General features: G+C 49.1%; 1 protein-coding gene across 1 annotated transcript; it reads right to left on the reverse strand.

Moving 5' to 3' along the window:
- Window positions 1-781: 781 nt before the first annotated feature.
- On the reverse strand, window positions 782-14,008 carry PBK (PDZ binding kinase). Its single transcript, XM_053250653.1, has 8 exons — window positions 13,862-14,008; window positions 13,031-13,102; window positions 11,650-11,746; window positions 10,968-11,110; window positions 10,111-10,280; window positions 8,182-8,311; window positions 7,541-7,726; window positions 782-1,480 (listed from the first exon to the last, which is right to left on the reverse strand). The coding sequence occupies exons 2-8, from the start codon at window positions 13,086-13,088 to the stop codon at window positions 1,275-1,277; spliced, it is 990 nt and encodes a 329-aa protein (XP_053106628.1). The 5' UTR covers window positions 13,089-13,102; window positions 13,862-14,008; the 3' UTR covers window positions 782-1,274.
- Between the last annotated feature and the right edge of the window lie 1,316 nt (window positions 14,009-15,324).

The raw sequence follows: 15,324 nt of genomic DNA on the forward strand, positions 1-15,324 counted from the left end.
GGTTTCTGATTCCTCTGTTTCTCTGTCCTAATTGTTAATTCGTGATTCTGCTGTGTCTTTTTGCTTGGTGCTGTTTTCTTCTAGCCGGAGCTTCAGAGGGATAGTAATAGGCTGAGGCTAGAGGGGATTGCCCCTCCCTCCTGTAAGGAGTGGAAAGCTCTCTGATTGGCCCTGTCTCGGAGCAGGAGGTCGTGGCAACCCATAATACTTCGGATGCCATCCATACTTCTGAGGAGAATGACCATTCAGGTGAGTGCCAATGATTCATTCTTGCAAATGTGGGTTCTCCCCTCCAAACACTCCCCTGGAAATAGGAGTTTGTGTGGTGCTTTCAGGTTGTGGGGCCACTTGGGGGAACAGCACTGGCCTTGCGAGGCAGTTAAAGGGTTTTCAATACCCTCCCCTGCCAAGGGTGGGCAGGGCACTCCACATCATGCCTGGCACACCCCACTGGAGACTGTAGCCAATCACGCCACATATGCGCAGCTAAGCAGTTAGCCTAACTGGAGTAGGAGAAGAGGGGAGCCCCACCCTGCCGCTTGACCTCCCAGCCCGATCCTAGCCAGCACCCATGAGTCACCCCTCCCCTTTGCATGAGCAGAACATCTTCTGCTTGGGCAAGTCCTGGTCTGGATATTGCCCACCGCTCTGCCCCCACCTTACTGCCAGAACATTGCTTCTGGAAAGAGCCATCTTGGAGAAATGCAGTAGCAGACTTGGCTGGCCTATGAAACAAATGGCCGACTGTTACATCTTGTAAATTAGATTATTTACCCTAAACTGACAGAATACTCTGAGGTTTATTTTAACAACAACAATTAAGGTTTCTTTAAGAACAAAGTCAATTAAAAAAACCACACAAACACACTTTTTGATGAGCATGCAAAACAAGAGGAGCAGGAGGAAAAAGAACAGTTACCCATGACTAAGTTGCTTTATATTTACAATACTGAAGTTCTAGTCTATGAACAATTCCTCAGCATCAGTTTAACAAGAAGTCCATAAGAAAAAGAGTTGGCATCCCTGAAGACACTACTTAGAGCCATCTTTCTAGACTATAAAATATGTACAGTGTGGCTATGCTTAGTAGCTTATATGGAATGGTGTGAAACCCACCCAGTTCTATATATTATCAAGGAAGTCTGAAAATTCAGTTTCCCTTTGCAATATAACTATATAATATAACTATGCACTAAACACATCCAGTCTCAACTAAAATACTTCTAAAATGAGATGGAGAAGCTGCCAGAGTAGTGCAGGGATTGGGAAGACACTTATTGTACAGATGCCTCTGTCTCGAGGACAACGACAACTTGTGCAGCTGCTGGACGTTTCCTTGGATCCTCAATGGTGCAGAGAGAAAACAGCTCAATCACTTTCTGGTACGAAGGGCCCAGCAACTCCATGTTGAGAGGTGGCCGGGTCCCGAGAGCTGCATAATAGGCATCCTCATCAAAGTCCTCCTCATCAAAAGAAGCATCTAGAAGGAGACATTAAAGGTGGGCCAGTATCCAGATGGACCATGGTCAATAAACCAATCAGGTGATTGCTATTTAATAGATTTTTATCCCACCTTCATGGCACAATGAATATTAAGTTAAACACAAAAATGATAAAAAAATAGAAGCAGATTAGAGACCACACACCAATATACACAGTTTTTAAAAGCTCAAATAAAAGAGCAATGTTTTTACAGTCCTCTTTAAAGAGGCCGGCAACTCTGGTACAGTTGCACCGCCACCACTGAGAAAGCCCCCTCTCTGATCACTGCCAGCCAGGGAGAGGAGTGGGCCAGAAGCAAGGCTTGAGAAAGTGACCTCGGGGTCTGAGTAGATTCAAAGGGCTACAGGCTGTGAAGAGCTTTAGCCATTAATCAGCATATCAACTGTAGTCCAGTAAAGAGGAGAAATTAAGGTTTAAATCAAGATCCAACCCTTCCATATTAGAAGCAATGACAACTTGGGACATAATGGAAGAGCACAGCCTTTATTTATTCAATGTATTTTTATACTGCCCAAAACTTGCATCTCTGGACGGTTTACAATTAAAATCATTTGAACATTAAACTCCTTAACATTAAAATCAGTTAAAATCCAACATTAACAATATTAAAACTATAAATCTAATTAAAAGTCTGGGTGAATAAGTGTGTCTTCAGTGCCTTTTTAAACATTGCCAGAGATGGGGAGGCTCTTATTTCAACAGGGAGCGCATTCCCAAGCACAGAGGCAGCAACGGAGAAGGCCCGATCCCGTGAAGTTGCAGGCAAACCTCTCCTGATGATCTTAGCAGGCAGTGAGGCTCATGGCGAAGACAGCACAATCTTAAATACCCAGGGCCTATGCTGTTAAGGGCTTTATAACACTTTGTATTTTGCCCAGAAACTTATCAGCAGCCAGTGTAATTCTTTCAACACAGGAGTGATATGGTCTCTCCTAGATGACCCAGAGACCAACCTGGCTGCTGCATTCTGGACCAACTGCAGTTTCCAGACTACATGTAAAGGCAGCCCCACATAGAGCACATGGCAGTAATGCAGCCTAGAGGTTACCAGCAGATGTTTTGAGGTTGTTCATCTCAAGAAACGGACACAACTGACGTATCAGTCGAAACTGATAGAAAGCACCTCGGGCCACCGCCTCAACATGGGACACTAGGGAGGGGTTTGGATCCAGAAGCACCCACAGACTGTGTAGCTGGTCCTTCTGGAGGAGCGTGACCCCATCCAGAACAGGCAGATCAAAATTGTCTCTGGTTACAACCCTGCACAATAAGTACCTCCGTCTCCTATGAGGTAGGAGTGGAACCACTCCCCAGTCCCCTCAGACATTCCAGAAGGATACTATGGTCAATAGCATCGAAAGCTGCCAAGTGAGCCAAAAGGACCAACAGAGTCACACTTCCTCTGTAAATTCCCAATTGGAGATCATCAATCAGGCTGACCAAGGCAGTCTCCACCCCATAGCCTGCCTGAAAGCCAGTTTGAAATGGGTCTAGATAAACAGTTTCCTCCAAGACCACCTGGAGCTGGGAGGCCACCACCTTCTCAATCACCTTGCCAAGCCATGGGAGATTGGAGACAGGCCTGTAATTGCTTAACTCCAAGGCAGGCTTCTTCAGAAGCAATCTAATAATGGCCTCCTTAAGACAAGGAGGTGTCCTGCCCTCCCCCAGAGAAGCGTTTATAATCTCTACCAGGCCCTCTACAACAGTCTCCATACCCAATAGTATAAGCCATGTTGGACAAGGATCAAGAGGGCAGGTGGTAGGCTGCACCATTCCAAGCAACTTGTCCACATCCTCAGGAATCATGAACTGAAACTGATCCACGGTCATCACATAAGAGGAGCTGCTGGATTCCTCAGCATCAGACTCTGTAACAATTGTGGAGTTTGAATCCGTCGGCCCAAATATGAGAGATTTTGTCCACAAAAAACTCATTCAAAATGTCACAGTGAATAATTGTTGATTCCAAGTACTGGTTCAAGATGTGAACTTGTGGGCAAAATACGGCTGGAAAAAAATTGCTTCTTTGTTGCACGTATTGCCTGAGCATAGGCCTTCATAGGAACATAGGAAGCTGCCATATACTGAGTCAGACCATTGGTCTATCTAGGTCAGTATTGTCTTCACAGACTGGCAGCGGCTTCTCCAAGGTTGCAGGCAGGAGTCTCTCTCTCAGCCCTATCTTGGAGATGCTGACAGGGAGGGAACTTGGAACCTTCTGCTCTTCTCAGAGCGGCTCCATCCCCTGAGGGGAAGATCTTGCAGTGCTCAAACATCAAGTCTCCCTTTCATATGCAACCAGGGCAGACCCTGCTTAGCTAAGGGCTACCACAAGACCAGCTCTCCTAACCTTGTGCTCTATGTAACAATTTGTCCAATTCAAGTCGAGTCTTTCTCCACTTGCGCTTTAGTCATCTACCTCGCCACTTCAGCCCCCATGGTTATTCCGTATAACCAAGGGGCCAGTTTTAAAGTGGGCCAAAGTGGATGCTTAGGAGTCATCGTGTCCACTACTCTGGTGAGTGGATTGTTCCAGTTCTTCACTAGAGTGTCAACAGGGCCACTGGCAGAGCCAACACTAAATCCCTCCAAGGCTTCTTGGAATCCTATTGGATCTAATAACCTCCTCGAGTGGACCATCCTAATGGGCCCCCCACCCCTGCGGAGGTGGGATGTGGTCGTGAGTCCAGTCTTAACCAGATGGTGGTCCATCCATGACAATGAGCTGGTCTTGTGGTAGCAAGCATGCCTTGTCCCCCTAAGCTAAGCAGGATCTGCCCTGGTTGCATATGAAAGGGAGACTAGAAGTGTGAGCGCTGTAAGATAGTCCCCTTAGGGGATGGAGCTGCTCTGGGAAGAGCATCTAGGTTCCAAGTTCCTTCCCTGGCATCTCCAGGATAGGGCTGAGAGAGATTCCTGCCTGCAACCTTGGAGAAGCCGCTGCCAGTCTGTGTAGACAATACTGAGCGAGATGGACCTATGGTCTGACTCAGTATATGGCAGCTTCCTATGTTCCTAATGAGGAAAACACAGGAGTCTCCGCCCACGGAACACCACCCTGTTCAGAGTGAAAGACCAGATCAAGCGTGTGACCAGCAGTATGTGTTGGTCCTGAGACCAATTAGGATAGGCCCATAAATGTCATGCCCTCTATGAACTCCTGAGCTACCCAGGACAAATTGGTCCCAAAGTGAACACTGAAGCTTCCCACCACCACATGCCTGATGGTCTCGGGCTTGGCATTGGAGTCTAAGTCCAGCAGCTCAGTTAGGGATCTGTTGGGCAGCAGGGCAATTGGTACACCAGTAGAAATCCCAGTCTATCCCTGGTACCACAACCTAAGTGCACACATTCAGCTATAGGCAGTTTTGGATGACACAGGCTATTTAGATCCTTTCCAGACTGGCTTCCAGGTGGGCTATGGGGTTGAGACTGCCCTGATTGGCCTGATGGATTATCTCCAATTGCAAACAACAAAGAGTATGACTTTGCTGAGCCTTTTGGATCTCTCTGCGGCTTTCGATACAATTGACCATGGTACCCTGCTGGGTTGCTTGAAGGAGGTGGGATTGGGTGGCACCGTTTTACAGTGGTTCCGTTCCTACCTCTCTGGCAGATTCCAGATGGTGTTGCTTGGAGACTTTTGCTCTTAAAAAACAAGACCTAAAGTGTGGTGTTCCACAGGGCTCCATACTGTCGCCAATGCTTTTTAATATCTACATGAAACCACTGGGAGAGATTGTCAGGAAGTTTGGTCTGGGATGCTATCAATATGCTGATGACACCCAGATCTCTTTCTCCATACCAACTTCATCAGGAATTGGCATGACCCCTTTAAGAGCCTGCCTGGATGCGATACTGGGCTGGATGAGGGATAACAGGCTGAAGTTGAATCCTAACAAGACAGAGGTACTGTCTGTAGGGGGTTGGGATCCAAGAGATGGTTTAGATCTGCCTGTTCTGGATGGGGTTACACTCTCCCTAAAAGTTCAGGTTCGTAGACTGGGAGTGCTCCTGGATCCCAAACTCTCCCTTGGTTTCTCAGGTTGAGGCTGTGGCCAGGAATGCTTTTTATCAGCTATGGCTGATATGCCAGATATGTCCATTTCTGGAGACAAATTACCTTAAAAAGGTGGTACATATGCTGGTAACCTCTAGGCTCGACTACTGTAATGAACTCTACATGGGGCTGCCTTTGTACGTAGTTCAGAAACTACAGTTGGTTCAGAATGCAGCAGCCAGATTGGTCTCTGGGACAGTATGAAGGGACCACATAACACCAATTCTAAAAGAACTTCACTGGCTGCCAATATGTTTCCAAATGAAATACAAAGCCCTGGTTATTACCTATAAAGCCCTTAACGGCTTAGGCCCAGGGTAAAGAGAGTGCCTTCTCTGTCATGAACCCTGTCGCCTATTAAGATCATCTGGAGAGGTCTGGTTATAGTTGCCACCAACTCATTTGGTGGCAACTAGGGACCAGGCCTTTTCTGTGGCTGCCCCAGCTCTTTGGAACTTGCTCCCTGCTGAAATAAGAGCATCCCCTTCTCTGTTTGTTTTTAGGAGGACCCTGAAGGTGTACTTGTTTTCCCAGGCCTTCAATTGATACAATTTTTTTTAAAAAAAATTTAAACCTATTTTATCTTTGTGTATTTTAAATGTTTTATATTTTATCCTATGTTTTAATTCTGTAAGCCTAGAGATTTCGATATTAGGTGGCATATAAATTCAACAAATAGATAGATAAATATGGCCAGACACTTCGACAGGGCTCCTGGCAAGGGAGATGTTGTTCTTATAGACCACCTCCCCTCCATTTCCCCACCCACATCCCCTCCCCTACTCGTCAACAGAGTACCCTGGAGGGAGAAGCTGGGACCAGACTGGGCCACCAGCCTCCCCCAACCAAGTATCTGTAATACATACCAGTTCTGTCCCTTCACCCAGAATCAAATCATGGATGATTTCAGATTTATTCTGAACTGACCTGGCATTACAGAGGAGCGAGACGAGGCTCTCTGGGTGGTTAGCATTGCTTTTCAAGGTCAAAGAGCTGGCAGGTCAGCCGGAAGGGAAGACAGCAATTACGTTTCTAATCTCCCTTCTCCTGCAACGGCCTGCTGACCTGTCAATGTTACTACTTCTGTTCCCCACCACCACTGGAATAGCTGCCCCATAATCAGTGGATATACCTCATTATTATTATTATTAAATTTATATCCCGCTCTTCCTCCAAGGAGCCCAGAGCGGTGTACTACATACTTGAGTTTCTCTTTCACAACAACCCTGTGAAGTAGGTTAGGCCGAGAGAGAAGTGACGGGCCCAGAGTCACCCAGCTAGTTTCATGGCTGAATGGAGATTTGAACTCTGGTCTCCCCAGTCCTAGTCCAGCACTCTAACCACTACACCACGCTGGCTCATCTCCAGATAGACCCAGGCACATTAAAACTGAACTCACCCAGGGTTTCAAATGGAAGCCAAATTAAAATACTCACCTACCTTTACACACCCACGAAGAATCTTGAGCCAAACAGCCTGGCCCTCACTGTCCCCCAGAGGGACAACCCCCTTTGGTGTCACCCCTTCAGTGGCGGGCCTGCCGCCACAGACAGTGTTCCTATAAAGGCCTAGAGCTGGGCAGATGGTACCAGGAACTGCTGAGTCACTCACTGCTGCCCCCAGTCCTGCACACACTCCCCAAAGATGTTCTAAAGAAGCAGGCTGCAGTCCAACAGGGGAAGCAAGGAGCAGGCAGGCAAGAGCAGAAGGAGACGACAGTACACACACACACACACACACACACACACACGTTCTCTCTCACACCGGGCAGCACTGAATGGGAAGCAGATAGGCTCTTCCTCTCCTCTGCTGGGCTTCTACAGGTATTCATTTACAATGGCTCACTGAACCAGAGGCAGCCCCAACCATGCCATGTTGGGTTCAATGGCCAGCAGGCTTCACCAGGAGAGGGTAAAGTGCCACAACAACAATCCCTGCCCAGTGGGATCAAGGAGGACCCTAGTCCAAACTCACCTTCGTCCGACTCTTCATTGTCACCTCCAAGCAAGTTGAGGTGGGGTATGGAGAGCGTCATCATTTCCCACAGAGTCAGACCAAATGCAAAGATGTCAGCCTTGTCAGATATAACGCCGTCTTCCACCAGAGCTTCTTTGGGCTTCCAGGGTTCGGTGCCAATATAATGGGCTTCTGGGTCACTCACTGTATGGACAGAGAACACCCAAATGAGAGGCCAAGAGAGCTTTTGGGTACTTCCCAATCCCCAAGGCCAAGCAGAAAGGCCAAGACACAGCTGCAGAGGTAAGACACACAAAAACCAAAGGGAAGCCACGGCAGACTCCCACTGGAAAATATCCCATTGCCAAGAACAGGCAGGAAGTCATGGAGAGAGAGATTGCTGGAATACTTATGCAAGGTGGAGAATTCATTATCCAAAAGGACAGCAGACTGCCTTTACCTTGCTGTTCCCAAAAGTCTATAAACTGACCAGTTAGACCTGAAAGAAGGCCTTAGTACCTTGTGGGGTGGGGTATTTCTTGTTGCTTAGGGGAGATGGGGCGGGCCCAATATGAGACTTTTTTTTTTTTTTAACTGTTTTCAAGACAGACAATACTGAGTCCTAGATAGAATCATAGGCTGACTTGGGTTCAACATACCTATCATATTCTCATCCAGAGGCAGTGAAACACCCACGTCACAGATTTTGATTGATTCAAAGTCACCTTTAATGACAATATTTGAAGATTTGATGTCACCATGAAGCAATTTCTTGTCATTGTGTAGATACTGCAAGTAAAAGAAGAGGTCAGGATGAGCGCCTTGCTCCCAAAGGAAACAGGACAAAAAGGCCATTTCAAGAACAAGTGGGAGGACTTTATGGAGGCCCTCTTCAGAAAAATGCACCATGAGGCTTCAGCCAGCTCCTGGTTCCCAAGGGTCAGGCGCTGTAAGCCAGGCAATCCACAGACAGGATCAGATTCAAGAGCCACATACAGGTGAAACTCGGAAAATTAGAATATCGTGCAAAAGTCCATTAATTTCAGTAATGCAAATTAAAAGGTGAAACTGATATATGAGACAGACGCATTACATGCAAAGTGAGATAAGTCAAGCCTTAATTTGTTATAATTGTGATGATCATGGCGTACAGCTCATGAAAACCCCAAATCCACAATCTCAGAAAATTAGAATATTACATGGAACCAATAAGACAAGCATTGAAGAATAGAACAATATCGGACCTCTGAAAAGTATACAGTGTACTGTGCTTGATTGGCCAGCAAACTCGCCTGACCTGACCCCATAGAGAATCTATGGGGCATTGCCAAGAGAAGGATGAGAGACATGAGACCAAACAATGCAGAATTGCTGAAGGCCGCTAATGAAGCATCCTGGTCTTCCATAATACCTCATCAGTGCCACAGGCTGATAGCATCCATGCCATGCCGCATTGAGGCAGTAATTGCTGCAAAAGGGGCCCAAACCAAGTACTGAATACATATGCATGCTTATACTTTTCAGAGGTCCGATGTCCATGTCAGTTTCTGCATCAGCTGCAGCCTTTCTGGCCTTGTTCCTAAAGGGTATTCTCTCCCTCTCTGTTTCTCCTTCCATGCCTTTTCCCGTACCATCACCCAATTTTTCATTCCCTCTATAAGCCTACCATCCCTGCCCACTTCTACACCCACTTGACCATTTTAAGTTTATTTGGCATATTTATATGGCCCAAAACTTACATCTCTGGGAAGTTTGCAATAAAACACAGAATAAAACACAGAATAAAACAAAGTTAAAACTTTAAGACAATGATAGTCCAAATTAAATGTGAATTGTGAACATCTGAAGCAAGGACTCTGTTCCTTCTGAGTTCCATAGTGCACCTGGCACTGTTGGCACTACATAAATATTGACACAGTAAACCAAGAAGCCCTCCCCACGCCTTTCAGCAGGAGATGCTGCACCTCCCCATTCTAAGAGCCCTCCTGTCTCTGCCTCAACCATCTAGCCATCTGTCTCTCCCAAGGCCTGCTCAACTTTGGCCCCCCAGCTGTTTTTGGACTGCAACTCCCCAGCCACAGTAGCCAATAGCCAGGGATTATGGGAGTTGTAGGCCAACCTCTGCAGGAGGGCCAAAGTTGAGCAGGCCTGGTCTATCCCCTCTGGAACTCCCATGGACTACAGCTCCAGTTCCACAGAACAATGTGCTTCCCTCACTGCTCCCGAGATCTCCTGAGAATAAAGCCCCTGCCACCCCACCATGCTAGGTAGACCCAGCTGTGCAGGTGAACTGATCCGTTTGTCTCCTGCCAGACCGCGCAACCAGCAAACTCCACTGCTACCAAGCATTTGGTGCTGGTGTGCCTCCTGGTGGCCCTATGCAGCCACAACAACTCGAGTAGAATCGAGTCAAGGGCATCAGAACAAGGCCCAAAGGCTGGTTCCCACCAGTCATGCTCAGGCAAGGGGACTCTTTCCTCGGCTACAGAGCCAGGGGGCCACTTGAGCCAAGCCTGTGTTTCCCATCCTGCTGGCTTCCCCCTTGGCCAGAGCAATGCCCATTAGTATACCAGTCACTCACAACTTACCTTCAACCCCCTTGCCATGTGCAAGGCAACTTTGAGGATGGTAGCAGCTGGAAAGGGCCCCTGCTGCTTTGAGTTCCTCTCTTCAATGAGGTCATTGAGAGACTTCTCTCCCCCGTACTCCATGGCAAGGCACATGCTCCCATCTTTGGCTTCGGCAAATGCACGATACCCTTTGAACACACACAAACACACACATCCCACTATCACAGGGGCTAGAGAAAGGTGATCCCCAAACCAGTGACTGTCAACATGTTCTACCCCTAGAGCAAGTGTAAGTTTTTCTTAAACAAGGTTGGAAAATAGCCAGGAAATGCCTGACTTTGATCCTTAATAACAAATTTTCCCACAACTAACTACTTTAGTGTCCCAACTCTCATTCTGTGAGGTAGATCCTTTTATTCCTACATTACAGTTGAGGACGTTAAGAAAACCCTAGGTGAGTGTTGCTTGCCCAAGGACTCCCAACTCAGACCACAGCAGAAACATTCACAGGAACCACCAGGCATCCCTTAGAAAAGTTCCTCTCTCCACACACCTATCAGTGAGTCAGCCAGCCTCATCCCTGTGCGTCAAAACATGATGCGCTTCCAACATGCTGCATCCTGACAGGCCAATGGTTAAAAATGCTGCCTCCTGCAGCCTATTGCCTTGTGATGAAGTGAGGAGGGAGCAGCAGCTTCCCAGGGCAGCAGATGGAGGAGGTGGCAAGTGGGCACACTCCTGGTACACCAGCATTGCCTGGCCATGCCACATCACAAGCTCTTGCTTCGTTCAGCAGCCAGAGGGACCTGGGAATGCCAGCCTCTTTAGCTAGCTGGGCCGAGAAGGAAACTCCCCAGTTTCCCACTCAGACTCACCCACAATGTTTGGGTGCTGCAGATGTTGGAGAATCTTGGCTTCTTCATTCAGCCGCTTTTGATATGTACTTCGCTGGTTGGAGTCACATTTGGGGTTGATTTTCTTCACAGCCCAGGGAGACTGAGAGGTGCCTTTGGGAGATCTAGAAACAAATGTGGTTGGATATGAAGATCTGAACAAACCAGACTGCCAGGACAAAGCAGAGCATCAGGTTTGGGGGTTTAAATCTGATACTATATTACTATAACCGACTTCAGGAAAAACTCCTTTCTCTTGCCAACCCAAAAGTCATACTGAATCCAGAATGAATTTATGCTTAGCATGTTACCTCAAGAAACATACTCAGATCCCCCTGGATAGGCCACTTTCAGGTTTCCAAAAAGGCAGGCAAGGGGCATGATCCCCAAGTGCCAATGCAGCCGAGGTGTGCTTCCTTCCAACAAGAGGGCCAAACTACAAGGCGAGGCATCCTACCCCAGTCCCACCCTGTTCTGGATTACTAGACAACTGAATAACCCAACCCCCCATTCCAAACCTGGCAATCCACTAGACCCAACATGAACACCAATTATTCACTCCTTCCTGCCCACCTTTCTGAAATATCATCCAGCATAAATCCATTTCATTCAGCAATCTCTCTCTAGCTAGAACACATTCCCGATACCCTGTAAGAGGACATACCTTTTCATAAGGTAAACATTGACTCCAGTTCCATATCCAAGCTTCTGCATGAAGGGAGAGGCTGGGATAGTTATTAAGGCTGGGGAGCTATCTTGTCCTGTATTTAAGAATAAGGAGACACATTTTTATTCAGGCCTTTGGCCAATGACAGTCTGATTTCCTTTGAATTGGTTGTAGCTGTGTTTGTGTCACCTTAAGTGGCGCAGCGGGGAAATGACTTGAGTAGCAAGTAGCAACCAGAGGTTGCCGGTTTGAATCCCTGCTGGTATGTTTCCCATACTGTGGGAAAATACCTGTATCAGGCAGCAGCGATATAGGAAGATGCTGAAAGGCATCATCTCATACTGCACGAGAGGAGGCAATGATAAGCCCCTCCTGTAGTCTCCCAAAGAAAACCACAAGGCTCTGTGGGCGCCAGGAGTTGAAATCAACTTGAAGGCACACTTTACCTTTAGCTGTGTTTGTATATTTTCTGAGATATTATTGTTTTTAGTTTGTTCACCACCCTGGAGTCTCATGATGAAGAGCAGTACACAAATGCAAACAAACATTCCCATGATATTGCTCTGCAATCTTTACAAAAGCAGCTACAATAATAATTTTTCCAAGATCAGGTTTTACCAGAGGCACCCCATATTATCACAAGCAACTTACTCCAGTATGAGGAAACCATGAGTATACCTATACCAGTCTGTGGTCTCTCTTTCCCTCATCACCACCAGGGGAATGATTTTGAACAGTGCAAATTCTCCCACCTACTATAATTTCTCAAGGGGAATCCACAGATTTCTCCAACCACTATGTTCTTTGCCAAGGAGGAAGTCCAAAAGAAAAACTTATAGTAGGGCTGCAATGTTTAAAATATTAATTGGTTCAACTAATTGGTTAAAAAAAAGTTTGATCCTGATTAAGTCCAACAGATTATCTTAATAAAAATACTCCAAATATGTCAGCAGGCTAGCCCCATCTTGAAAGTGGCATTCCCCTTTGTCTTTCACACACAGGAAGAAATGCGTCTGCTGAGAGGATGCCTCCCCTGACACAAAGGTGCATGGTCAAACAACAACAACAAAGCTGCTTTCTATTCCAGAGTTACTGGTTTTGCTCCTTTTCAGATTTAATCAGTCAACTTAACTCATATAGTTAATTGACTAAGATTCTTTAACTATGCAGGAACTCCAATTTCCTTGGGTGAGGGGAGTGACATGCACACCTACACATCCTGCTCATCATACATCTCAGCTATTTTTCCATCAGGACCCAAGGGGGCATGGCTCTGAACACCAGGGGCTGGTTGCCCTCTTTTCTGTCTAGCCATACGCTAGACTAGATGGGCCTTTGGCCTGATCCAGCACTGCTTATCTTATCAGCACCGGCTCACCTGATTTCTTTCCTTCAGAGAGCTTACTGGGAGTCTTGAAGGCAGTTTCTGTATTCATGGTGGACAATTAGCCTGGTGGGGAGAGAGTCATGATTACAGGATAGCCAGATCCCCCCCCCACACCCAGCCACCCTCCCTCCCTCCCTTTACAGTGCCTCCCTATTCCCAGGGCTTTGCAAACAGAGGCCAGGTGGAGGATGCTGCAGAGTTCCATGGCAGGAAAAAGGGCCCAAGCTAGAGGGAGCCTTCCCTGGAAGAGGGCTCGCCTGCATGCCTACCACACACTCCCCACTTTGGCCGAGGGAGGGAGGCAGCCATTGCTGGGGCTGGCTGCGCTAGGCCAGGGCGCCTTCTCCACCCGGTGATGGTGGCGGGATCCTGAGCCAAAGACGACCACCCACCCACCCCCCTCACCAACCCGGGCAAACGGGCAGGCTGCTGCTGCGCCAGATTGCGCCCCACGACCGCCCCTCAGCAAGCCAGCCGGGGCGGGGGGAGCCTCCCCTCAAGAGGGAGCGCCTGGAAACGAGCCAGAAGAGCCGCGGGGGGGGGGGGCTGCGAGCTTAATGAGGGCACTTCTAGACGGGCGGGGGGGGGGCGCCTGAAGCCGCCAGGGACGAAGCTTCAGGACCTGCAACCATGGGGGGGGGGGTGGAATTCCCAGCCAGGCTCTTCCCCACGGCGGCCTAGTGGAGGGTTGCCAAGGGAACCCGGGGGGGGGCATCGTCTAGCCCTCGGGGGGGGGGAGGCGGTTGGCGGTGTGTCCCTCCCTCCCGCCCCCCCAGTCCTCTTCCCGGTGGGGTAGGGTGGGGTCCTTCCCTCCTCGCCCACCCTTTCGGAAGGCGCAGCTGGGCGGCTCCCCTCGCAGGACTCCGGGGTTCTTCTCTCGCCCTCAGCAGCCGTTTTTTGAATTCGGCGCGCGAGGGGGGCGACGGCGGCTGGCGAGGCTCAAAAGGGGGCGGGAGCGAGCGCCGGAGGAGGAGCAGCAGCAGCAGGCGCGCGGTGGGCGGGGCTCCTGCACTGGGCGCATCCAAGCGGCGCAGTGCGGGGGGGGGGGGGGACACACGAGACGACCCTCCTGGGAGGCTGCTTGGAAGCCTCCTGCCAGCCCCCCGGGAGTAGCTATAATTGAGGGAAAGGGTTCAAAGAGCCCGACCCCCGCTCCTGAGGGCCCCCCAGCTGTACCCCTCCCCATTATCTTCATTATCTCCCTCATTCTGCCCCCCCTCCCCTAGCTACGCCTCTGGCTGCCTCGTGGTTTTATCAGCTGGAAGGAGTCCGCTCCTTTGCTGCGATTCCCTACTACACTATCAGTGACTGCTGCGGTAAAGTGCTGCTAATTCGTTCCAGGCAATCTGGCGTGTTTCTGGGCTGTGGCTTTCTTTGGAGCAGCAGCCAAGACGCACAGGAGGAGCCCCGGGTTCAAATCCTGCAGGGTCCCCCATGGAGGGAGTTGAGTTGAGAGGGGGACCCACCCCCAGCAACTGCCTGTTTCCTGGGACAGCTCAGAAGCAGACCCAGCCAGAAGGAGAGGCGATGGATGGGCCAGCAGCAGGCCCTGGCTGGTCCCTGCCGGGGGCTGCAGGCTGGCTTGCTAACCCTAACCCCCTTAGCCCCCTCCAGCCACCTCTCCTTGGAGTCTGTGGGGTAGTGGCCAGGGCCGGGCCAGGCCAGCACCCCTGCCCCGAGTGGGGGGCTTGTGCTTACGAATGTTGGGATACAAAAGGAAACTCTCCAAGTGGGGTACCTGGAAGGAAGTGCAAGGAGACGGTTTGCTCGGATGGCTTTAAAAGGGGGTTTAGGGGGATTCGTGGAGGGCGGGTTTCATAATCATAACTGCTTCCCTTGGCAATAGGAAGAAATATTATGCCGGGTTAACTAAGGCTTTATTCACAAGCAACTGCATGGTTTTTTCTCCTCCTCCTTTCTGACTCCCCCCCCCCCCCCCCACGATCCCCACTGGGACAAATGTCCAAGCAACAAAAGAGAAGATGACTAGAGAGAATACAACAACAGATCTATATCAGTGGCTCCTAGTCTGCCTCTGAATCCCAGTGGCAGGGCAGCAACAGCAGGAGAGAGGGCAGGCCTTTACCTCTTGCCTGCGGGCTTCTCGGAGGCATCTGGTGGGCCAGTGTGGGAAGCAGGAGGCTGGTCGGGATGATCCTAGGGGTGGGGGTGGGAGCTGATGCTGCAGAAGGGCAGGACTGTGATTCATCCATTCATTCCATTTCTATACCGCCTTTCCTAAGGCGTCCCCCAAGGCGGTTTACAAAAGTTAAAGTACAATAAAA

This window comes from Hemicordylus capensis, chromosome 1 (assembly GCF_027244095.1).
Source record: "Hemicordylus capensis ecotype Gifberg chromosome 1, rHemCap1.1.pri, whole genome shotgun sequence".
Taxonomy (NCBI): Eukaryota; Metazoa; Chordata; class Lepidosauria; order Squamata; family Cordylidae; genus Hemicordylus; species Hemicordylus capensis.

Excerpts from the sequence above, each read along its gene's own strand:
- PBK (XM_053250653.1), bottom strand. The coding sequence starts at position 13,088 with ATGAATACAGAAACTGCCTTCAAGACTCCCAGTAAGCTCTCTGAAGGA. Across the intron at positions 11,747-13,030 it reads CTCTGAAGGAAAGAAATCAG|GACAAGATAGCTCCCCAGCC; the intron begins GTGAGCCGGTGC and ends TCTTAAATACAG. Across the intron at positions 7,727-8,181 it reads TCTGGATGAGAATATGATAG|TGAGTGACCCAGAAGCCCAT; the intron begins GTATGTTGAACC and ends CTGTCCATACAG.